This window comes from Camelus bactrianus, chromosome 7, assembly GCF_048773025.1.
Source record: "Camelus bactrianus isolate YW-2024 breed Bactrian camel chromosome 7, ASM4877302v1, whole genome shotgun sequence".
Taxonomy (NCBI): Eukaryota; Metazoa; Chordata; class Mammalia; order Artiodactyla; family Camelidae; genus Camelus; species Camelus bactrianus.
The window spans coordinates 55,818,204-55,843,452 of NC_133545.1; the positions used below are offsets into that span (position 1 = coordinate 55,818,204).

At 31.8% G+C, this 25,249-nt stretch overlaps 1 protein-coding gene, 1 long non-coding RNA gene and 1 other non-coding gene across 5 annotated transcripts in view; 1 reads left to right on the forward strand and 2 right to left on the reverse strand.

Annotated features, from left to right (window-relative positions):
• Positions 1–8,125, forward strand: part of LOC123613557 (uncharacterized) — a 108,282-nt gene extending 100,157 nt beyond the window's left edge. Inside the window, exon 5 of the long non-coding RNA XR_012508191.1 lies at positions 4,093–8,125. This is a non-coding gene — a long non-coding RNA (uncharacterized LOC123613557). The remainder of the gene's footprint in view (positions 1–4,092) is intronic.
• Positions 1–25,249, reverse strand: part of PHF14 (PHD finger protein 14) — a 139,306-nt gene that overhangs the window by 59,148 nt on the left and 54,909 nt on the right. For all 3 annotated transcript variants that reach the window (XM_045508460.2, XM_074367428.1, XM_010972069.3), the window contains exons 15-16: positions 20,057–20,107; positions 19,808–19,929 (exon numbers count right to left, since the gene is read on the reverse strand). In XM_045508460.2, coding sequence (XP_045364416.1) covers positions 19,808–19,929; positions 20,057–20,107 — 173 coding nt within the window. The remainder of the gene's footprint in view (positions 1–19,807; positions 19,930–20,056; positions 20,108–25,249) is intronic.
• TRNAA-GGC (transfer RNA alanine (anticodon GGC)) lies at positions 7,534–7,607 on the reverse strand. Its single transcript has one exon. It is a non-coding gene; the product is annotated as a tRNA-Ala (tRNA).

Sequence of the window (25,249 nt, forward strand, 5' to 3'; positions counted from 1 at the left end):
ACTGACTTTGTATTACCGAAGTAGATAAAATTAACAAAAACTAACGGTAAACATACATATTTTCTGAGTAAAGTTGATCCAGATTTCAATGAATTAGGTACTATCCCTAGAAATACAAGAAAAATGTTATGGGTAATATCTCATTAAAAAATTTAAATGTATCTTAACTCATAGAATAATACATCCATGAAAAAAAGATGACTTTAATTACTATACAAATTATATTAAAATAAAGACAAAAACTACAACCCCAATCTAAACAAGGCTTCAATATTTTGTATATAAAAATAACATAACTAAGCTAACTTTCCACTAATGTCTGATGACTGTCACTCAATATATTAAACTGAGTCTGGGAATATTAAAATTAACTTTATTAATATATGATACTTACACACTAAAAATCATGGATTGACCAAAACATATAGACTAAATAAATGATTGAAAAGCTCTCATTCCACAGAAAAATAGAAGATCATTTTAGATAAGAGAGTATAACATAAAGACAAGGCAAGATGGTACAAAAGTAACAAGTTTTAGGAAGGAGAACTAGGTTATCTGAAGCTGTGAATAACTGATATGAAGATAAAAAGATAGACTGAGGTCTATCTTGGAGGGCCTTATAAGCCATGTTTTAAACTCTAGATTTACTTTGTAAGAAGTGAGAAGCATCTGGACAAATTTAAGTACAGTATGAATGAGTTCATTCAGACAACTAGATGGAGACTGGAGACTTTAAGCTAGTGAAGGTGCTGGTTACTGTAATAGAGTAAGAGAGAGTGGATAACAACATATAACTTCTACATATTTTTATTCATTTAATCCTCACAGCAATTCTATGAGGTGGGAACGATTATTATTCCCAGTTTATAAATGAGGAAACTAAGACACAGAGATTATATAATCACCTCAAAGTCAAAACCAGTAACTGTTGGCTGAGGATTTGAACCCAAATAATCTGGTCCCCAAATTCAAGTATTTTAATCACTGTTTTCCTACTGACAAGAACTAGAGGAAAACACTGAAACTATGAAAACCAAAAGCTTTAAAAAGAAATGATGATCACCAATGTTAAATGCTGAAACAAAACCAAATACGAAGAATACTTAGGAAATTGTAAAAGGCCACTGAATTCAGCAATTCAGAGTCCACCAGTGACTTTTTCAATGGAAACAATAATTTTTGCCTTCATAATCAATCACCAGACATGGATTCAACTTCCTCAAGGTCCAAAACACTATACGAAAGGTTACAACATTAACAAGTAGCTTCAACATGCTTTAAAATTTCCAGTCTCAATATTTAAAAATTAACAAAATAGAGTCTCTGAAAAACAAATTATGTTTGTAAGTCAACAAAAGAGTATGACATATACTAGTAAAGCAAAATAACGTTTTTACATTAGACTAATGCACAAATTTAAAAATTATTTTTAAATGGCATAGTACCTCATCAGATCTTTAAAAGTATTGCAAGTAAAACTTGGCATAGATCATCTAAAGGGCAAAGAAAAGTAATATGCACTGCCTGCCTTGGTAATGCTTGAGATACCAGCTGGCTATTTCATAATAACACATCAGATTAGTTTTTTCAGATATAAATATCACAACATATAAAAATTAAAATCTTGATTTTGCAGAAAGTTCCATTAACAAGCAAAGCACACATACAAACACACATACGAGAACTTGAAGGAAAATATCTGCAGCTTGTACAAAGATATGTGATAAATTCATCATTTTTTAAAAAGGGAAAATACCTCAATAGGTAGAGGCACAGGATATGGAAAGATAGCACATCGGTGAGAAAATCCAGATGGGTAATCAAAATATGAATAAATGCTCAATCTCACAGGCAGTCACAAAATTCAGTCAAACCACCAATTTCTGCCCACCAGATTGTCAAAAATTTATGTAATATCCTCACATTCATATCTATTAGGAAATAAAGTAACAATATCTATTAAAATGTAAAATATGCAGATAATTTGGTCTAGTAAACTCACTTTGGGATAGAAATCAAGCAGAAAAAAAATGAATTCCAGCTATAGGGAAACACTACAATGTAATTATGGTACATCTACATTATGATATATTTTGTACCTATGTTCTGTATTTACTGAAAAAGTCCGTTATGTGTCCTCAAGTTAAAAAAAAAAAAACAAGTTTCATAGTAAAGCGTATAATAGCTATAGAAGGGAGAGAGGGAGGAGGCCAGCCAATGAGCCCTGAGTATTTTGTCTGCATTTAGAAGAAATCAGTATGGATGATAATACAGTAAACTATGATGTCTGTTACCTCAAACGGGCAGGATTTTGAGTAAGTCTGGAGAAAGTAACATTCCTCTATACACTTATTATCTAAGTGATTACAAACAAGATACATTGCTTTAGTACTTTAAAAAAGGCTATCTGTATATGCCACATTTGTTTTACTGATGTTTTTATTTTTTCCAGAATATGTGTGTGTGTGTGTGTGTGTGTGTGTGTATTCTTCATGAACATGCTGAAGTTTAAGTTTTCTAATTGTTATTTTAAAATACACTTTTTAGCAAACAGTAATAGTTGTGAAAGCAGCATCTTATAAAGTATCTTTCTATATCTTACTTATATAATGTTACAGTGTCCCCCCAAAATAACCACAAATTGTGCTTTTTCAGGTCAAATAATTCTCCACAGACCTCTGCTTGAATCTGCCCACTGCCATAAATGGACTTATCATCCTGGCTATGCTCACAGAGCCTCTCTTCTCTTCTGGAATGCTTTGTTCCTTTCTTCCCTACTTGCCTAAACCTATCTATTCTTTAACAGTTCCACTGGTTTTACTGGCTACCACTGTTTTTTGTTTTTTAGTTTTAAATAATTATCTTACTGGGTAATCCTATGCTAACTAAGAGTTCCCATTATGTGAGAATTTTCAGAAAACAAATTATTTCTAAAACAATTACTTCTAACAAATTTCTCTTCCTTTCTGGTCCTAATGATGGAGAGGCAGAGAGAGGGGAGGGGAGAGGTAGAGGGAGAGTGGAGGGGAGGGAGGAAAGGAAGGAGAGGAAGAAAGGAAAAAAGGAAGGAAGAAAAAGAAAGGAAAGAAAAGAAAAAGAAAGGTACTTGCTCAGCAAGGCATACTTTAATTATATCACTACCAAAGCCCTTAAATCATTTTCAGTTGAAAATCTGGGGGTATATATCCACACGGGGTATATATATCCACACTGCGTATCGTCCTGATTAGTTCTTTTGATATAGATAATTGTTTGAAAATTTTAAAGAATTGCTTAACTCAGTATAAACCCTTCCATTCTGAGACATTTGGAAGAAGGAGCAGCAGAATTAAAGTCTGTCAGGAAACTAAATCTAATCTACACATAATAGAGTTCATAAAGAGTGACAGTCTCCTAGCGGAGAAGTTAGTCAACTAGGTGAAAAGGCACACTGACTGAGAAATTCCAAGTTAAATGTCCATTCCCTTAGTTGAAATTGCACCTTTTATGAATATTCATATAATCCTTGGAGGGAGGGACCAAAGTAGTGTTCAGTCAAATATTGATGCATTTTGATTTCAAAAATGAGATACTAAGAAATATGTATTTGCCAAACAAATTCTCAAGATTTTTGGTTTTGTTTTTTAAATAACTGTGACTCGGCCCATACCCAGGCACTCTGTATCAGCACTAAAACTGAAAGTCCAACACTGCAAAAGTATTACCAGTTATATTCCGACAAGCTACCTTCTCTTTCTCAGGATGTTTGCATAGGTGTAAATAAGCTCTATACTAGTTTTCAGTGGGACAACTTTATGACTTCATTCCTAGTAGAAATGTGCCCTCTCAAAGGTAACAGGCATTGATCTTTCAGACCAGTGAGTCTATTTGTACTTTGATTCCTTGTAAAATCAGCTCTTCTAATAATACATCCAAAGTGACAATAAAAAGTAGGACACTTAAAAAAAAAAAAAAGTAGGACACTTTCTGGGTTACATGCAGTAGGTTAGGCATATGTAATTACCAAACAAAGCTTTCCTAATTTATTGACATGCCATTTCTTTTTCTTGGGGGGAGAGTATTTAACTTTTGTTTTTCTTTTTAATGGAGGTACTGGGGACTGAATCCAGGACCTTGTGCATACTAAGGACCCACTCTACCACTGAGCTATACCCTTCCTCCACTGACAAGTCACTTCTGATCAAGAGTTACTAGGAAGAAAAAAGAAGAGGGGAGGACAATTGAGAAAAAAATTAAAGAACAAACAATGTTTTGAAGATATAAAAGAACTAAATGATTTGTATATCACAGTTAACATAAGATAAAAATATGGAAAAGTCATGTTCCTAAAAAAAAATTAACTTATTTATTTAGAAAACAGATGCCTATAATAGAATTCAGTGCTTGGTCACTATTCCCCTTATTCCTATCCTAACTTTGGTTTCTTTTCAATGAAAAAAGGAGCCAGCAAAACAAAATGCCACCATTAAATCACTTTGCAACACTTTGTGTCAAAAATGTAATGGGAAATGCACACATCAAGGGAAAGGTTACTGTTCTTCCAGAACATCTTTTCATTTGGTTCATGGCTCATCCTTCTACATAACTGTGCAGAAACTACTGATGGTTTTCTCTCTTGGTTTAATCTGGCATTTGAAGGATTATGGCATTTTCAGGAAACCACAGTGCAGTGATTTTAGTGGTTATCTGGCTGAAAGTGATACTGTGATTTAGAATAACTGCTCTGTTTATGTACAATGGTAAAAGTCAGCTACCAAGTCATCTCACAATATAAACCTAATTCTTAATTGTGTATTTTCTTAATAATGCATGAGGTCAGTCTAGAAAGTGAAATTAGAGAGAACGCCTTTTAAATGGGAGCCTACTGTATATAGATATACCATATTTAGCTTTAAATTCTATTGACTGCATTGTAATAGGAAGAGCTAATTCTGAAACTGATAATCTTCATTCCAGTTTAGAATATAATTGCTCTTTGAAACTGTTTCACAAAAGGAATTAAAGTTAAGAGTTAAAAGAAAAATTCTTAATAATTAAAATGAAACCATACATCATACACGTAAAACATTAGGAGCTATAAAGTGAGAGTAAATATGAAATATGCCATAAATACCCAGGTAAGTCATTTTTATCTGCAAATATATTTTAGTCGATTTAAAAGCTCAATCTGTTACATTTTCTTTTATAGCATTAAGACTAAAACAAAAACCTTTTTAGATTAAAAGAAAACATTTTCTACTATAAATCCTTCCTCATAAGCCTATAACTCAATTAGTAAACAATGAAAACTGGCTGCCTTACTTAACTGACATATTTTTGACCTATAAAATACACAACTGAAATTAAACTTAGAAAAATATTATGGGTTAATAATACAATCAAAACTAGTACTGCTGGTGGGAGGTTTATGTTAGAAATTATTTAGAATTCCTTACACCTGGATATTTTCATTTCTGAATTTTTCTTTTTCTGCATTCCTATGGTATAATAAAATCATAGAATGTGAAAATTAAAGGGGTTTTTTTCAAATCAAGCTAATACATCACTCATTTTATGAATGAGATAACTGGTTCCCAGAGAAATTATCTGCATCCTTATGGTGACAAAGCCTCCAACCTCTCAATTTTAGTCCTATATATCCTCTTCACAATTTTTCCTGGTTAGTTGCCTAATTAAGTTTTCAAGTGAGGTTCATTTTTTGAGCCTATTATAACTATTAAATGCACTATCATTGCCAAAAAGAGGGACAGAGAGACTGTCCCTTAATAAGCAAGAAAATTATCATCCTGGTTTTCCTAATTAACAACCTCTCCATATATGTAAATAATGTTAAGTAGACAATTAGAGTTATATTAATGATACATATCACACCTAGAGAATAAATGAATAGGATGAAATGAGGGAAAAATGAGGTTTGGTATTTTCTTTTTTCTACCCTTAATCATAAAATAGAGAAAGAAATACGAAAGCATTTCTGTTCAAATACAACATTAACTAAAATACACAGACACATGCATGCACATTTTAAAACCTGAACAAGATTACCCTAAGGCTATGTAATTCTGAGGCTACATATTTCTGAGTTTAAGACTTAGTTTTGTGTATGATGAAGAAAGAATCATCTTAATGATGCAAAACTTCTCAACTAAGGAACAAACTGACATTTATTTTATAATGATTCTGAAATGACAATGTTTTTATTTGCTGAGCTCACTAAATTTCAAAGAATTGAAATCCTTTGTCTATTATCCTGTATTGTACTACTCATTTAAATGATCTCTCTTATCAAAACAACAACAAACCCTCAGATCACAGGTAATCAAGAGGCTGACTAAATGTGAGGTGTATCTGTTCTCCAAATTTAATTTACCAAATGCACATATACTGTGCTTGTGATCTTGCTTTTTTTTTCTTTTTTGGAACAACTGGTGGTTAATACAAATACCTCTCAAATTCCACCTATACCTATATATTCAGATTTATTCAGTCTACAATTAGAACAATGACGTGTGTTGTTCTTCAAGACAAAACAGAGGGACTACAAAAGCACTTAGTAAACAAATGACCACAATTAAAATTACTAATGACTAAAAAAGTAAAAATATAGACAGTATCACAGATTTTCACAAACAGCAACTTCAATTAATATACATGGTATTATGTGTGTATCATGTGTGAATTAAGCATGTACACATATGCCATTTTAATGTGTATTTATACAACATAAATACAACAAAAACATATTATATTCATATACTCTTCAGATATTAACATATCTTAAATTTATTTGTAAAAGATGTAACTTGCCCCTAAAAAAGGACAGAGTGTATTTCCTTAAAAACAAATATCCCAGTGATAAACATCTATAAAGGTCAGATCTGAGTGCTGTAATCTTCATTTAACATAAAATATAAAGAATAACTTAATAACATAGCTAAAAAGGAAAGGCAGTATACTTTAATAAATCCTTTTCATATCAAAGAATATCAAATAGCATGGTTAGAATAAATATTAGCATACTGAAGTCTCAAAGAATATCAAATACAATTTTGAAAACCATAAAATAAACAAAACATCAGATATGATCTTGAAAGAGACGTCAGCACTTAGTCTGCAAATCCATTTATCAAAGGCAAGTTTCCCAGCTGAAATGGGAATTTATGACACTGTATAGGGTCAAGAGCATAGGCTCTGGAGCCAGATGGCCTGAATTTGAGTATCAGTTTCACTAGCTTCTTTTGGGAATTTACTTAAGCTCTCTGTGCCTTAGTTTCCCCATGAATTCAATGGAGATTATAATCGTACTGCTTACCTTATAGGTATTTTAAGGATTACATGATTTAATATGTGTATCTGAGTTACCTGGTACATAGTAAGCATTATGTAAATGGTTTATTACAGTTGTTGTTTGCGTATATAGCCCATTTGCAATTCCCTAACTACTCTGCCAAGCCCTTTATTTGAATTTTTTTAAAGACAGTTTTTTTTTTTGGTGGCAGGAGGTAATCACGTTTATTTGTTTACTCTTAGAGGAGGTACTGGGGGTTGAACCCAGGACCTCATGCATGCCAAGCATGTGCTCTACCACTTGAGCTATACCCTCCCCTTGCCCTTTATTTGCATTTATCTCATTTAATCCTCCAGCAACATATGGATTAGGTACTACTGATTACAGTTCTTTTACAGATATGAAAAAGTCACTGGGAACATAAAGGCAAAATTCACATATAAAAGAAACAGGTTTCAAACCCAGCTTAGTGGCTAAAATCCTCACACTTACTCATTATATAATACTGTCTCCCCAAATGTAGAAAAACTAAAATTTAATAAAATTTAGGCTCTTCACATAAACTTAGCAAGCTTCTTTTTAAAACATCCAATGTAAAATATCAAATTGAAGAAAGAATAAAATGGGATAATTTTTTTTCACGTATCAAGGCTCACTATAATTAGAAGTATTTCTTTAATTAGAAGTTCCTTTGAATAAAAAAAATTCAATGACAGTTGTTCAGGATAGTAAGGTGAGCTTTATTTAGCAGCATCATGGTAGATATAAGAACCACTGCAATGAAATTTTACAGTGGATTGGAGAGATTGGGCTCAACTCCAAACACAGACAGCATGGGCAAGTGGGAATGAGCACAGTGGAGATCAGTGGATAGAAAATTAATTAAGAAGGAAAGATCAGGGATAAGGGGGTTTTGGCTAAATTGACTAAAAAGATTTTTGCTTAAGACAGGCCAGGTGATCAGACATCACCTGGGGGCTGGGTGGAGGAGGATGAGGAGCCTGATCAGTTATCTGGGGTGATTAGATATCAAGGGTGGGAGGTTCTTAAAGCAATTTAGCAGGGTTTTTGCTAAAACTGGACTTTATATAAGAAAGTACACAAATGAGCCTATGAGAAAGTTCAGGAACCTGACTAAAGTTTTGCTCAGCAAAAAATCTTTGTTGCCTTTAGTGCACTAAAAATTTGGGGGGGGGGGTTCTAATTGTACTTAACCAGAAACATGTACACTACTAATACTAAGATAAAAAGTGGGTCAAGAAAGGACTAGGCTGTGAGGAACCACTGACAAGAGAACGTTTGCAGTGGTTGTCTAGGGCTGAGGGTGGGAGCTAGATGAGGGTGGGAGCCAGGATTGACTGTAACAGACAAAACACTTTCTGAGGTGACAGGAATTCTCTACAACTGGACTGCAGTGATGGCTGGACAATTCTATAAATTTATTAAAAATCATTACATTCTACACTTACAATGGCTTAATTTTTATGGTATAAAAATTAGATCTCAATATAGTTATTTTTAAAAAGCAAATATTACTTATAAAGTAGTCATTTTGCACTGACTTATTTCCCACTCTTTAACTAAATGAGAGAAAGAACAAAAATGGCTTCCATTTTAAGAGACTTAATGAAGAAAAATAATTACATTCTACACAGTTACAGAGTACTCTAGAAAGAGATTCTGAAAGTATGTGTTTACAGGAGAGCCTGTGATGGTTGTTAACAAGTAGGTGGTATGGACTAGGGAACTTGGAAGTATCACATAACCTTTGAATATCAGAGCTAGTGTGTTAGACCTCAGAGATGATATTAGCCTAAGGTCCTCTCCATTAAAAGAAGAAAACTGAGATCCATAGAGGTTAAGTGACTTGCCTAAAATTACAGAACTGTCAAGTGACAAGCTTGGACTGAGATCTCCTAACTCTCAGTGAAGCAATCATTAGTCAATCAGAAGCCATTATTTATCTACTCTTTTTGTTGTTGTTGTTTACAACATATATATATATATATACTGTTTTAAAGTTTGTTTTTAATAATTAAAAATGAATAAAACCAATCAGGGACTATTTAAAGAAATGTCTCTGCCCTCAAAGAGATTATACACTATTTCAGTGTATAAAGCTGCAATACATACAGATTTAGCAATGCATCAGTAAATAATTTAACAAGCATTTATTCTCAATTAACTGCCTGTGCTATATTGTATTAGACTATGAGAGTCATCGCAAATAAATGAAAGTCCAAGATCCTGACCTTATCGAGTGAAAAAATTAAAAATTCATAGATAATTTCCAAGTAAGTGGATGACAGCATGACATGGGATTTGTATGTGGCTTCCAAGGGCAATCAAAGTAAGAAAAAGATCACTATGGGATCATCTAAGTCAGGAAAGATACATGAAGGAAGTAAACAGTGACCTAGTCTTGGAAGAAGAAAACATGATTCAAAGTATTACAGGAAGCAGAAAAGTCTCAAGCAAATAGTTGTAATGCACATTCAAAAGATAAGCATGACAAAAGAAAACAAGCAAATGACAACTGAGAAAAAAATGAATAAATTGCCTGAAAAACACAGCTTACTAAAACTGACACAAAACAATTTTAATAATTTAATAATTTAACAATTTTAATAGCTCTATTATCTATTTTAAAAATTAAATTAATTACCAAAAATCTTCTAAAAAAGAAAACCCTGGTCCAGACAGTATCACTGGGGACTTCAATGAAAATTCAATGATGAAATACTATCAATTTTAAGTAAATGCTTAAAAAAAAAAAAAAGAACACCATTCTAACTTCTAGAAGGCCAGTATAACCCAATAACAAAACCTAATAAAGACTTAACAAGAAGAGAAATTAACAGAATATTTTCATGAATACACACATAAAACCCTTATCAAATTATCAGAGAATCAATCTAAAAACATATATATAAAAGAGGCAGTACTTCATGATTAGGAGGGGTTTATCCTAGGATTAGAAAGTTGGTGCCACATTTGAGACCACCTTATGTAGGTGAAGGAAAAGTTAGACTGAAACAGTGCTCATACACCTCTGCCAAGATCTCCTTACTGAGGTGTCTTAAAGATACTCTTCTCCATTGACTCAGTATTTTTCTACTTCCTAGCCCTTCTCCCTTTCCTCCTCTCCACTCCCTTGGTCCATGAAACAGCAAGAGCCCTCTGTTCAGCACTGCCTCAGGAGAAACATTAATGCCCTACCCTCAACTCATGTCTGCCCTGATACATCGAACCCTGATCCAGTGCTATTTGGTGGGGGAAAAAAGAACATTTGGGGAACCAGCAACCTTTTCCTGTTTGGTCTCCTGCTTAATTACTGCAACAAATAAATAATTTTAATGGTAACTTTCATCTTGGCTTGTGGTCCTAATTGACCACCTCAGCACTTAACAGCTCTCAACACTTGCATAAACAGAAAAATCATATTTAAAAATTTCTTATACAACAGCATCAAAAACCATTAAATACTTAGGAATACGCTTAATAAGACGTGCAAGACGTCTACACTGAAAACTACCAAAACATCAATAAGAAAAAAAATGATACCTGAATTTGTGAATAAATATAGAGGTATACCAAGTTCATGGATCAGAAGACAATACTGTTAAGATGTTAATGCTCCCCAAATTTATCCATGAATTCAACACAAAGCTATTCAAAATCCCAGTAGGTTTTTCTTGGTCTTTTTTTAAATGATTAAATATACACAAACTTTACCATTTTAACCATTTTTAAGTTCTAAAGCATTAAGTATATTCACACTGTTGTGCAACCATCACCAACATCTATCTCCAGAAGTTTTTCATTTAACCCAACTGAAACTCTGTACCATTGAACACTAACTCTCCAGTTACCTGTTCCTGATAACCACCATTCTGCTTTCTGTCCCTATCAATTTGACTACACTATATACTTCATATTAAGTGGAATCAGACAATATTTGTCCTTTTGTGACTGGCTTATTTCACTCAGCATAAGGTCTTCAAGGTTCATCCATGTTATGGCGTATGTCAAAATCTTTTTATCGTTGAATAATATCCCACTGTATGTACATAGCACATCTTGTTTATCCATTCATCCACTGATGTACACTTGGGTTGCTTCCATCTTTTGGCTATTACCAATAATGCACCATGAATGTGAATCTCTTTGACTCCTTGCTTTCAATTTTTTGTATTTACTCAGAAGTGGGATTGCTGATCACATGGCAATTCCATTTTAAATTTTTTGAAGAACCACCATACTGTTTTCCACAGTGGATGCACCATCTTACATTCCCACGAACAGTACACAGGGGTTCCCTTTTCTCCACATCCTTGCCAACACTTGTTATTTTGTTTGCTTTTTGTTTTGTTTTGTTTTTTAATAATAGCCATTCTAATGTATTTGAAGCAGTTATCTCATCGTGGTTTTGATTTGAATTTCATGAATGATTAATGATTTTGAGTATGTTTTCCTGTGCTCATTAGTCATTTATATATCTTCTTTGAAGAAATGTCCGTTTAAGTCCTTTACTCATTTTTAATCAGGTTTCTTTTTGTTGTTGTGGATCATTTGTAGTTCTTTTTATCCTCAACATCAATCTCTAATCATATAAATAATTTGCAAATATTTTCTCTCATTTTGTGGGTTGCATTTTCACTCTGCTGATAGTTTCCTTTCATACAAAAACATTTTTAATTTTGAATGAAGTCCAATTTTGTAGTTGTTGTTGCTGCCTGTGCTTTTTTTGGTATCATATCCAGGTTTTCTTCTTTTCAATGAAAATGGAAAAAGTTCTTTCTGACACACATATGAAAATGCAAAGGATCCAGAAACAAAAAAGCTTACCATAAGGCCTCAATAATCAAGACAAATAGTATTGGCACAGAAATACATAGCTTGATGGAATAGAATATGAAGTCTAGAAATTGAACCTCATTTAAAAAGTCAATCGATATTTAACACTGGCACCAAAGCAACTTAATGTGGAAAGATGAGCATTTTCAACAAATAGTGCTAGAAAACTGGAAATCCACATGGGATAATAAACAAACATTCCTTAACTCTGAGACTGTAAACAAAAATTAATTTTAGATGGATCATAGATCTCAATATGAAAGATAAATTCAAAAGCTTCAGAAAACAAAGGAGATAATCTTTGGGACCTGGACCTAGGCAAAGACTTCTTAAATAGGAAATAATAAGCAATAACCATAAAAGAAAAAGTTGCTAAACTGGAGTTAAGAAATTAGTAACTTCTGTTCTTTAAATAATATCATTAAGAAAATGAACAGTCAGGCCACAGATTAGGAAAGTATGTTTAAAAATCATGTATTTGTAAAAGGACTTAAATCCAGAATATATTAAAAACTCTTAATAGTTCAGTACTAACCATACAGCCCCCCTTTTTTTTAATGAGCAAAATATCAGTTCACAATGGAAGACATACAAATAGCCAGTGAGCACACGAAAACATGCTCAACATCATTATACATCAGGGTAATGCAAATTAACACCACAGTGGGATTCCTGCACACATTCATTAAAATGGCTGACATCAAATAAAAACTAAACATGCCATTTATATGAAATTCAACAAAAGGTAACTTACAGGGAAAAAAGGTAGAAAAGTGTTTGCCTTTGAGAAGAGGGAATTATCAGGAAAGGGCATAGTTGTTTCAGAGTGATGAAAATGTTCTATATCTTGAGAGAAATGGGGGTTATATGAGTGCACGCTTTTATTAAAATTCACCAATTTATTTACTCAATATTTATGCATTTCATCATATGTAACTTTTAGCACACACACAAACACACACACAGACCCAAGCAACTACTGAACTTAGTAGATTCACTATTTGCAGTGGTTTGGGTTGGTAACCCATTCTGAAACTACTTATATACACTAAGATTGAGCAACTAGGTAAATATATTGCCCTGAAACCTAAAAGAGAATTACTGGACATGACAATTTATAAATAAATTTTGACAAGTGGAAACAATATATCCATGAAAGTGTTTCAGCTTATTTCATCACTTTAGACTTTACAACTTTTGGGAAGTTGAATTGTTGTTTCTCTATGTAGGGTATACAGTTTGGATTTAAAAACACTGAAACAAAGCACGTAAGATTAAATTTTTTTTATAAGTACAGCCTTCTCGGGGAGGTGGGGTGGAAAGCTTAAAAACAACAGACATTTATTCCTCACAGTTCTGGAGGCTGGAAGTCCAAGGTCCGGCTGCAGAATGGCTGGGCTCTTATGAGAGCCCCACTGTGGATTGCTGACTTTTGTAGGTACAGCCATTTTTTTTAACTTGATTTTTAATTTTTTGTTGCCTACATACAAATTACTAAGATTGCTTTTCATCACAGTATCTATTTTAAAAAACATATCAGCAAAGATGATATATTATAAAACTTTAAATAGTTGTAGTATTTGTTCCTTTTTTTCCCCTACTTATCCTTGACAAAAAAAATATATTTTTATTAATTAATGCTCAGGCTGATTTATTTATATATTTTTTATACAGCATTTATATATCTTTATATATATAATTATATATAGTGTTATTCATATATTAAATATTAAGAACATTCACACAGAGATTTACATCTGGTATTAAGTTGATTCAATTAAGTATTTTTTTTTCCAGGTTTTCAAAAACAATAATAAATTAAACTTTCAAAACTAAAGTAGATCTCATAAGGTAATTTATGTTTTAAAAGATACCAAAAAGTTCAAAAATAAAGTGTCAAATAAAATGAAAATTTATAAGTATTTTATAGGGACATGATTACGTTAAACTGCCCAGAATGTGGCAGAAATAGGTGTTCCTAATTTTACTCAATTTTAATTTTACTTGAGTCTTAGATGATGTTATTGTTTGGTATTCCTATCAGAATTTCCTTGAAAAAGTATTTCTATAAACTATTTCTTAGGACAGTTATTTTAAAAACAAAGTAAATATAAAAATGTTTTAAACAGTTAAAAATCTAAGAAAATAAAGTTTCAGAAGTTGTAATTATATTGCTTTGTTTACACTTTCAAATAATTTCTAATGCTTCATCAATTTGTATTTAGGATGCCACGCTTATCTTCCTTTTTCATGTGAACCCCATTAAAAGAATTAGGTGGTATATTTCTTCAGGCTATACGTAAACAGGAAGTCCATACATCTTCTGAGACATTTTGATATGCTAATTTATCTTCATTTTTTATATTAGATCTATTTTTTAGATTAGATTTTTATTTTAAATGTATTTTATATTAAACATAAAAATTAGGAATATCTAATATCTGGCCAATGATTCCTTGATGTAACCTCCTATGAAGCGTTTAAGCCACTAACCACCATGGTGTGGGTGGGGGTGGGGGTGGGGGTAAGTGCTCTTTGCACAATGACTTGGAGCAAGAACATGGGAGTTACACAAGGATAAGTAAAACAAAGACCATGTCTTGAAGACAATAATACTTTCAAGAGAGAAAAGCCAAGTTAAACATAAACCAGAGCTAATAGCAGGGAAAGTTGAAGAAAGGTGTATCACACAGGATGTCATTCTACACATAACTGAAAGAAATATTAAAAATCCAAGCTTTGGAAACAATCCTTTAGAATACAGTAATTGTACTATACTAATCACTGACTCAGGGATACAAGACAAATCAAAACAAAAATCTAAACTCTATACTTGAAATCGCTGGTAGAAGTAAAGAACAGAAACAGAAGATTATCCAGAAATGTCTTTGTGCAGGAAATGTTTTTAATAATTTGAAATTTATTAGAAGCCACAAATCATTTCAAAATTTCTATTTGTTTCTAAGTGTTGATCTGTAAGTATCTAAATAATATACCATCACTTTACAACCATGTGATTTTTCTATATGAATATGCAAATTTTATCATTAAGAGTGATTATTATGTGATAAACTGCATAAGAAACAGTAAACTAGAAGCATATAATCAAAATAAGTAACTCATTCTATTTGTTTCAAGCAATCTATCAAATGCATCTTTAACTGTTCTTAAAAGCAATAAAACTAGGTTTCATTTTTTTTTAAGTAATTTAAAATAATTCACTTAAAGTCATCTTATGTTCTGTGAATATAGTAACTAAAGTTACAACTAATTTTAGCTTTGCTCTTAGCCTAATCAAATCTCTAGGAGAAAACACCCCTTCAACTATGACCCATGCAATCTATAAGCCTCCATACTAGTTAGAACAGAAAAGGTAATTAAAAATTTAGAAATCTGATTTATCAGAGACTAATATTTGAAATAAAAATGTGATAAATGTGAATTCTTGCTGGTGCTCCTAATAACCTATATAATTTCCCATATGCTCAAATAAGGAGGAAAATTTAGCAAGCATTTAATGTTAGATTTGGCTGTAAAAATAAAATAGCTTCATAGATCATTTCCTACCCTCCATGCCTCTAAGTAATGGCCACAATACAAAATAAAATTAAAGATTCTATTTAAGAAGACCGATGGATTCTAAGGTTCTTAGTTTTAGGAAACCTTTTTTCTCTCTCCTATCTCCCATTAAGTAATAAAATGTGTCACACTAAATTTGCACAGTTAAGATAAAATTTGAGGCCTAAAAGTTTGGTCTTATTCCTAATTCAATAGTTTGATAAGACCTTATAGAGAAGAAAGACCCACCTATCTCTAAAATCTATCCTTTGAAAATCAAATATGTTCAAGGAGAAGAATCATTTCATTTCTACTTTCACATGGATGCATCAACTAACTAATCTGAAATCTGTGATTCCTATTTCTTTATCTAGTACACAGAAAATCTCATCCTCTATTCTTTAGTGATAGAAAAGTAATCCTTTATTAAGTTTTTAAACATCAAATATTTAACACTGAGTGACCAATTTGTTAAAGGAATATATTATAATAGTAAATGTTTTTTAAATTAATTCAGCAAAAAATAATCAGTAATTTCTTATGTGGCGTAGCCATTCATTTATCAAGCATTTACTGAGCATTAAATGTGCCAGGAGCTGCGGAAGCAAAACCAAGTAAGATACTACTAAGGGCTCAAAACTACCTCCAACAAGAACATCCATTACAAAGAGATAAAGGCTCAAAAAGACCTCACAATTCCAAGACAGTTTCAATTTGGCCTTTAGCATTTTATTGCACTAAATAACATTAAAGAATATAGTTTAAATTGGAAACTTCCCAGATAAATTTTAATTAAATTTAGAAAGTAGATGACCCAAAAGCACTATTTAAAAAAAACAATCCAGAAGATACCGTAAACCATCTTTTCTTTCTCTTTAAGACCTTGATAATTTTCGTATTTCGCGTGTTTGATGGAAATAGTTTTGTCTAATCGTTCTAGAGAACATGTTTCAACAAATTTAAAATTTTGATCCCCCATATTTCAGGAATAATTATATATAAAAGCAGGACATGCACATTCTCTGAAAGATTAAAAATAAGCATTTACTATTACTGTAACATATCTACCAATTGGAACCCTTATTTCAAAGCCCACATTTACGTATCCGTTGAATTACTAAGTATTACCACTGCCCTACTGTTTTATACAGAAAAGAATATCCTATCACTCAGCATTTACTCACAAAGCCCCTCACAGAGCACAGTATGATTCTGATCATGTACAACAGAGGGAAAAACTAAAACACAAAAATGCTAAATTACTTGCCAAAGACCTGAGGAAAAACTGGGAAGCACAAGAGAAAATAACATTCCCGGAATCTACTGATGAAGTGAATGAAATTTCCCAGTGATATTAAAAAATTATACATGTAAATTAACATATACACATATACAAATAACTGGAAAGGCAAGGAAAATAATTAAGAAAGAATTCTTTATATAGCCTGAATTACATAGAGAAGTGTGGTTTCAAAATCAAAGCTGCTGAACAGTTGTTTCTAGTGAGTCATGTACATTAGTTCAAAGGAATTTGAGGAAGTAAATACAGTATATTCAACAAAAGATTATTAATTAAATTTTGACCCAACAAGTTTAATTTTATAAGAGAATCTAATAGACATACATAGTAAGTATAATTTATCTCTGACCAAGCACTGAAATATATCTTCCGGGAAAATAAAGTCTAATTTAAAATATATTAAAATTAAAGTTAAAAAAAATAGCATGTGTATATAACATTTAAAATGCAACTTAATCATAAAAGTGTGGACTTTGGGGGGGATTTGCAAACAATGATGGTGCCAATTACAAAATAAAAGAGATGTTAAGGAAAATGGCAAATATTAGCTCATAAGATTACCTTTTTAAACACATGGAATTCTACATAAAATAATATTATTCTTTAACCCAAGAGCAATGTGGTTAAACTAAACGTGTGTGTGTATATATATATAAGTATATATATATATATACTTTCTAAAGAACAATCACTTTATAACCATAAAGTATTTTATGGCTTATTATGCTTTATATCTAGCTTATTTTGTCCTCAAAAATGTTATTAATAAATAATATTTGTAAAACATTTAATTTCCTCTTTGTTACCTCTAAAATCTTTGCAGAAAAATCTGTAATGTTACCTTCTTAACAAGGCAAATCCAAGGAAGAAGACTTTGTATACCCATCATTTCTAGAGTAACAAAAGTATTTTCACCTTCCACAAGACTTCCACAAAAATTCTGGACACTGGCATGTTATAATAATGCAATTAAGGATGAAAATTTTATAACAGAAACCAATTAAATAAATGAAAGGACAGGCTAAAATTAATTAAAAGTCTTATCAAGAATTGTAGAAAGATGATACCTATTTTTTTAAGACAACTACAATACAATGTGTTGGAGATGCCCTTGTTACAAAGTAGTTTTTGAAATAAAAATTCTATTTATTTCCTAGGTTCCTTCTTTCCCATACATGACCAGATAAATTAAATAAATAAAAACCTGGCAAAAACGTATAGGGCTTATACAAAAAGGCCTGAATCAACAAATTATCTTAAAAAATAAATTACAGGGTAGATATATACATAGATTCAAATAATTAAAAAGAAGACAACCCACTCTCTTAAGTTTTTAACTACTGTTTCAAAATGATTATGACCATAATGCTACACTCAGCTACAAGGGAACTTTCTTCTAGACTGAAATTTTGTTCACTAAATAAAATTGTTTTATGATTTTTTCTTTTGTTTATTTTTATTGTTTTGCTCTTTTATACACTCTACTATGTTATTTTATGCTTGGGATTTCTTTTTTTTACATTAATCAGAAAATTATACTGCAGTCAGAATTAATCATGCGTATCTTCTGATATTAGAACTATTTCACTCTAAACTCATTTGAGTTTAACCTCCAGGAGGGCCCTCACCACATTCTACATAAACTACTTCAAAATATATTGGCCTAACATCATAGACTTTCTTAACTTAGTTGAAGCACTCTGTATTTCTTCACCGGAATTTTTACCTTCTCATTATCTTCTTCAGTAATAGTATTAAAAATCTCATAAAATTTAATAATGTGTGCCTTTATTTGAGGCATTAAAACAAATTATATTTTTAATGACAAATAAATGATATCACTTTGGAAGCAAAGATTTAAAATCTTATAACAGTACTAATACAGATTTTATCAACTTACTTTGTTTTGAAACATTTAATTTCTGTGCCCTCAGTTAATTTAATAGGACATTTTCAAAAGAATCTTTGAAGGAAATCAGAAAAGATTCCTGTAACATACTGAGAGATTCTTTGTGTCACTGTCCTTTGAAAGAATGATACCTCTTTTAAATGAGGTCTCCTTTTGTTCACCTACCCACTCCTCCATCTCACCCAGGACTCAGCAATTTTTCCATCTCAGCAAGAGAGACAAATGGCTAAAATTAGCAGTCTCTGGACCCTGAGGAATAGCCACTGTGCCAAATCAGCTGAAATTTCTGATTAGCATAAATGTCTGATTTTTTTTTAAGTGCCAAAACAAAACAAAGAAACAAAGAAAAAAACAAAACAAAAAACAAAAAAACCCACTATCTAGGCCATCTTTTCATCTTTCTTTATTTCATAAGAGAGAAGCATTTAACACATTGTTTTGAAAAACAGTAAGGAAATGCTAATGAAGCTCATGTCAATAAAAAGTATCTGTCTTATCATTATTGCTAATAAACATCCACTTCTATAATATGCTAACAGAACTTAGTAATTTTATTATTTTATGAGATAAAACATAATAATCTTTGTATAAAGTGGATCAAATTATTTTTGTGGTCTCTATATACAGAGCACTGTCATCTTCTCTTGTCATGGGAAAATTCTCTTGTGTTCAAAATTCAGATTATCACTCTTAATTACATCTAAACCCAGAGAATAACCATGAATGGCAGGTTAATAAGTGGATGAAATCTGTTTCTGCAGTACTATTTCCACTAAATAAGATTTTAAGAAAGGTCCTATACTGTGATTTTTCCCCCATTATATCTGTGATGAGAAAATGATGAAGATGGAATCTTAATACCCTAAAGAGAAATTCTCAGCATCCAACTTACCTGACAAGATTTTCATTGTCTCCAGTTCCTTTGCAAGTTGCACATTCAGTTCGTAAATCTTCAGCCTTGGGCTTCTTTTGTAATACAGATTGCCTTTGTCTTCTCTCTCTAGGAACTCTTTCCTGCCATACAAGGGAGAACAAAATAAAACATAAAACAAAATCAGGATACAAGGAAAACAGAAATCATTTTAAGCAAGAAAGTTTCTCAAAGTTTAGATTGTGTAAAATATGCTTAACTTATTCCAACCTCATGTTTTTCTTCCTCAGGAATGAAGCTTCGTTTTCGTCCTCTGGTTCTCTAAAAAAAAGAAAAAGAAAAATCCACAAAAATATTTGATTAATGTTTAATTAAGAATAAAAATAAATATTATATGTTAAATGTCACTGCTTAAGTTAGGCACTTGGAAAATTAGTATTTCTAATTAATGCTGTATTGCTCTATTGCACTCTGTTACAATTAATGTTGCAGGAAATAAAAACATGACGAATTAAATACACTCTACAGTGAGAGCACTCTTCTTTTACATAATACAAGTACCTAATAAGAAAAATAAGTTCTACAAAATCAGTTTGAAGATTTTTGAACACCTCATATACATCACACAATGATGATTTATGCAGAGCATTTAAATTTTCATAACTTATATATGACTTTTAGAGTTGAAATGCTAAACCTGGACTCATATTACATCTACTGTGTGCCCATGTGTGTGTGTGTGCGTGTGTGCACACAAGCGCGCACACGTTTGTGTAACATAGAGGGACCATCAATTTCTAACAGCCAGAAAAAAGTGGGAGGAAAAGATCTCAGGTATCTCCAAATCCTAGTTAAAACTAGCTAAAACATGGTATAAATGACTTAAACTTATTTAGTTAAAATTTACATCCTATATTTCAGAACACATTTTACTATTTAAAAATGCCATCCATGTGTTTACAAGTAATGTAAGTACAAGAGTATTTGCAGCTAATATGTTAAAAATGTCCACTCACAATAGCACAGCCTCTGGAGATTTAAAATCCCCATGTGAAGATCACAGCTCTTCAGACAGACTGGAAGAGGAAGGAGCCACCACTCCCCAAAACTACTCTCACTGTTGAAATCAAGGAATATTATTCCCAAGTCAGAGTAGGTACCAAAAAATTCTAAACAGAATTGCTGTCCAATATAAATGGATTGATGTTTCCCTAAATTACCCTCATTTCAATCCTCCACAATACTGAGTCTTGTTATATAATACCGTACCTAACTGCATACCGTTTCATTTGCCCCTAGATAACCAAGGGTTGACTAAATTAGTCATTCAAAATAAGTAAATTTATAGGCTACATATTCTTTTTCATTTGTATTGCCAAGCAGTAGGTTTTAATTATATTATGGGCAAAATTAGGAAGAAAAAGTAAGACTGTATCCAGGAAAAGGTTTTAAGTGCAGGCCCTATATATATTATTACCTCCCAAAAACTAGCACAAAGCCTTGCTCCTTAAAATATGAATCATGGCTCATAAGTACTGGCATCCCTTGGGAGTTTGTTAGAAATGTACAATCTCATGCCCACTATAACATACTACCTTAGAATCTGCCTTTCAACAATTCTCCAAGTAAGTCATACACACATTAAAGTTTGAGAACATCAGTGTAGATGAGTTCTTAACATTGACAACACTTATCCAAGTTCTACGTGAAACCTTAGAGGCTAGCTCTCTATTACTCATCTTTCCCTTCTGTGATAGTCCTTTCCCTTATACTTCAATTACTGTTCCCCAACACAATTTATCCCCAAACTGGCAAGAATCATGTCATATTCATCTTTCTAGACCAAATTAAACTTAATACGATTACACAGAATCTCAATAAATTTGCTTTAATAAAATAAAAAGTGGTTAGATTGAAACTCATGAGTCTGAGATAATACAAATGATGAAACAACTAACAAAAAAGGGTAAATTATTGTTCCCTTTTCTACTAATCTATTTTTCACTGCATGAATGTACATAGGCATTTCAATAAGGTGATCACAATTAATAACTGATATCAAAGGGAAAATATTCAAGTTACTCGTTTTAGTTCTACAAACACCTAAGAATGTTCAAAAGGCCTTCACATATTTCCATATTTCTCTTCACTTAACCCATCTTTTAGGTGATGAAGTAGCAAATAAGTCATCAAGTTTTTGACTCATCTAATTATTAAATTAATTTTTGAAGTATATACGTAAATGTTCCAAGTTCACGTTTTCAATTCTTTTGAAGATGCATAATTACTTACCATTTCTGATTAACACTTTAAATCTTTGAACATCTGGTAGATTCCATCAACCAGAAGTTTTTCATACCAATACTGCAACTAGCATCATAAAGCATAATGCCACACAGTAATCCTGTCATACAGTGACATAGCTACATTTCTCTACAAGTTCTTTTTATATTTTATTAAAGTGCTATTTTTTAAAATGAGTAAATGTATTTATAATTATCTAAAAGAGTCATTTAAAATTAAGTGCATGTACTACCAAAAAGTAATCATTTATATATTCCTGTAGTAATTTTAAATAACTAAATATAAGCAACATAAATAATTTCCACCCACAAAAAGTCAGTTGTTACAAGCCATATGAAATTATAGCATCTTAGAGCTCTGAGAAAGCAGTCCAGTGAGCTGACTTGATGATCACACAACTGACAACTGACAGAGGTAAGCCTCAAACCCAGGTCTCTCAACTCTCAATGCAGTGATTTTTCTTGCATGACAAATCCAAGATTAATATTTTAATCCTAAATAGAGATAAGCAAAATTACCATAAGAAAGCAAATCTCTTATTTTCATTTGAATATTTAAAAAAACTGTAACATTGTGATACCGAAATGAAGAATTCTTACATTTTGAAATAATTAGACAATTATACCCAATGCAGAGGAGACTGCAAACCTCAAACTGATACTATATTCTACCCAGTTTGGTATCCTATATGTACAATGACTAATATGATCCATTACCAAAGTAAATGGTAACAAGCTTCTTTAGCATTTATCACACAATTTAGTATTTCCAAAAAATAAAATAAGAGAACTTAATCCAAACACAACTCTTCACAATATCAAGTCCCCCAACCAAGAAAATCTGAGAGCTGTGGGTTTTTTCCTAGTTTTAATGAAGTGGCAGCAACTGTAACCATTACAACTAATAACTACCTACAATCACAAGACAAAATGTCTTTAACATGGTATCCTTGAATGAATCAGAAAATGTAAGAGGAGTTAAAAAGAGGGAGAAATAATGCAAAAAAGCAAAAAGCAAAAAAGAAACAAACCCAAAACCAAAAACATGTTTGGGTCATTCAACAAATTTCAATGAACAAAGATCTTGTCCCATTTTAGATGTACAGAAGTATTCATAACCAGGTGGTCATTTCATGATATACACTGAGGCTGACACTCTTTTAGAAACAACATAAATAAAGGAGGGAGAAAATAGCATGTGGAAGAAAAAAAAATAATTTAACAAGTACATGCTTTAGAACTTAACACAGATACATTATTGAAAAATTCCAAATGATTGACTGAGGGTTTATTTCCAAATTATGTTTCCTTCCTTTTGCAACTATTAAACTATTAGAAGTAAATGAAAGTTTGAAAATCACTCCAAATGTTGACACATTTCTATTTTTTTCTGCTTTGTTATTTTTTAAGAACTGTATTTGCTTAGGGAACACTGACAATCTGAGCTACTTAGATCACCTGACTCTTCATCTGTGTACGGTACATTTACTTGAGAATAGGAGGTGATAAAATCATCCACAAAGAGTGGCCTGATATTAGAGACAATGTATTTAAGTCAGGAAAAAATCAAATATTTTTAGCTAGAGGCATCATTTTAATAGCTTATTCATCTGAAACAAATAATTAATTGTTTCAATACACTCATTTGGATGAGAAAACATAACAAATTTTAATTAATTCTTTACAGCTGGGGTTATTTTAATTTATAATTAAGTCAGATGCATGATGATTTTCCCAAGGTTAAAATGATTCATTAGACAAAGGAACCAAATTTAAAACTAAAAGAGTGTCTCCACATCTTTGATATCACTAAGACGGATTTCACATACTCATTTGTGTAATGTTTTCTCTAAATCCAACACTTATCTTTTTGATGACAAATCAACATTTATACAAACGACAATAAATAAGCCATATGTGGTTAGGTCAAACATAAGGAACACCTTCTGATTTTGAAGGAGGATTAATAAAATGGTCATACTTAGGCTAACAGACCGCTTATTCTATGCTTGCCCTTAAAATGATCAACTGACCTGACTGGTTGCTACTCACAGCTCCAGGTCCGTAGTTAAAATAAAGCTATTAATTTTTTACTGTTTCTGCTTTATTCAAGCAATCGAAGGTAATAATCATACTTGGTTTCAGAGTTGTTCTCCAGGGCGAAGGTCACAGAATTGTAACCTTACAAAATAGCCTGAATTACCAAGAAGATCACACCTTGGGCGCATATAAGATAAAAAGATTGAAAGAGTGACAACCGCTAGCCTCTACAGACTTGGTCACCTGGAGACACCATGACGCCACTCAAAGTCTTATAAAAAAAAATAATTCTGTTGATTGTTATTGATGCTTTATTGTTTAAGCTATGGCTATATAATCAACCGTGCCCCATCCCCAAGATGGGCTCACAGTTTTGAAGGCACTAGCCTGCTGTAAGTCCCCTTTGCCCGGCAAAGCAATAAAGCTGCCTCTTTTCTTCTAAGCTCCAAGACCCTGTCTCTGAGTTATTTGGCTTGTCAGGGATGGAGGCCGAAATTTCATCAACACTGTTAATTCAAATATAAAAAGAGAAAATGCTTATTCATGAGCAAAATTCCAAATTCAATGTTAATTAGGACAATGAAGTCAAACCCTGAAAACCTCTGTCAAGTTAAAATATCTTCAGATTTATGCTGAGGAACAAATGTCAGGGCTCTCTGGCAGCTGTTCAAAATGCTTCAATATAAAATATATATATTTTCTTAAAAAATAAGTATTTGCTTTCTAATTATAAAACAAAATATTGAAAACAACCATATACTAAAGTTCATAAAATATTCAAAAGAAAAATGTTATATATATAAACAAAGTGTGAACAAAGTACCATCTGTTTCTGTTGGTTATCAGCATATAACAGATGGAACAGTGATCACCAAAAATGAGTGTCTTCCCTTTTTGTCGGCTGGCTATAGAGTTTATTTTTATGTAATCTAATTTAATTTACATTAACAGGGCTAGGAAAATAGGTGGAAGAATAAAAAAAAAATCATGACCAATTTGGCTTAATACTATAAATTAAAATAATCACAAGCCTAAAAATATGAAAGGTACATTTTATATAATAATCATTTCTATAAAATCCTCACAGATAAGAATAGGTGTATGATGATTTGAATAAGGC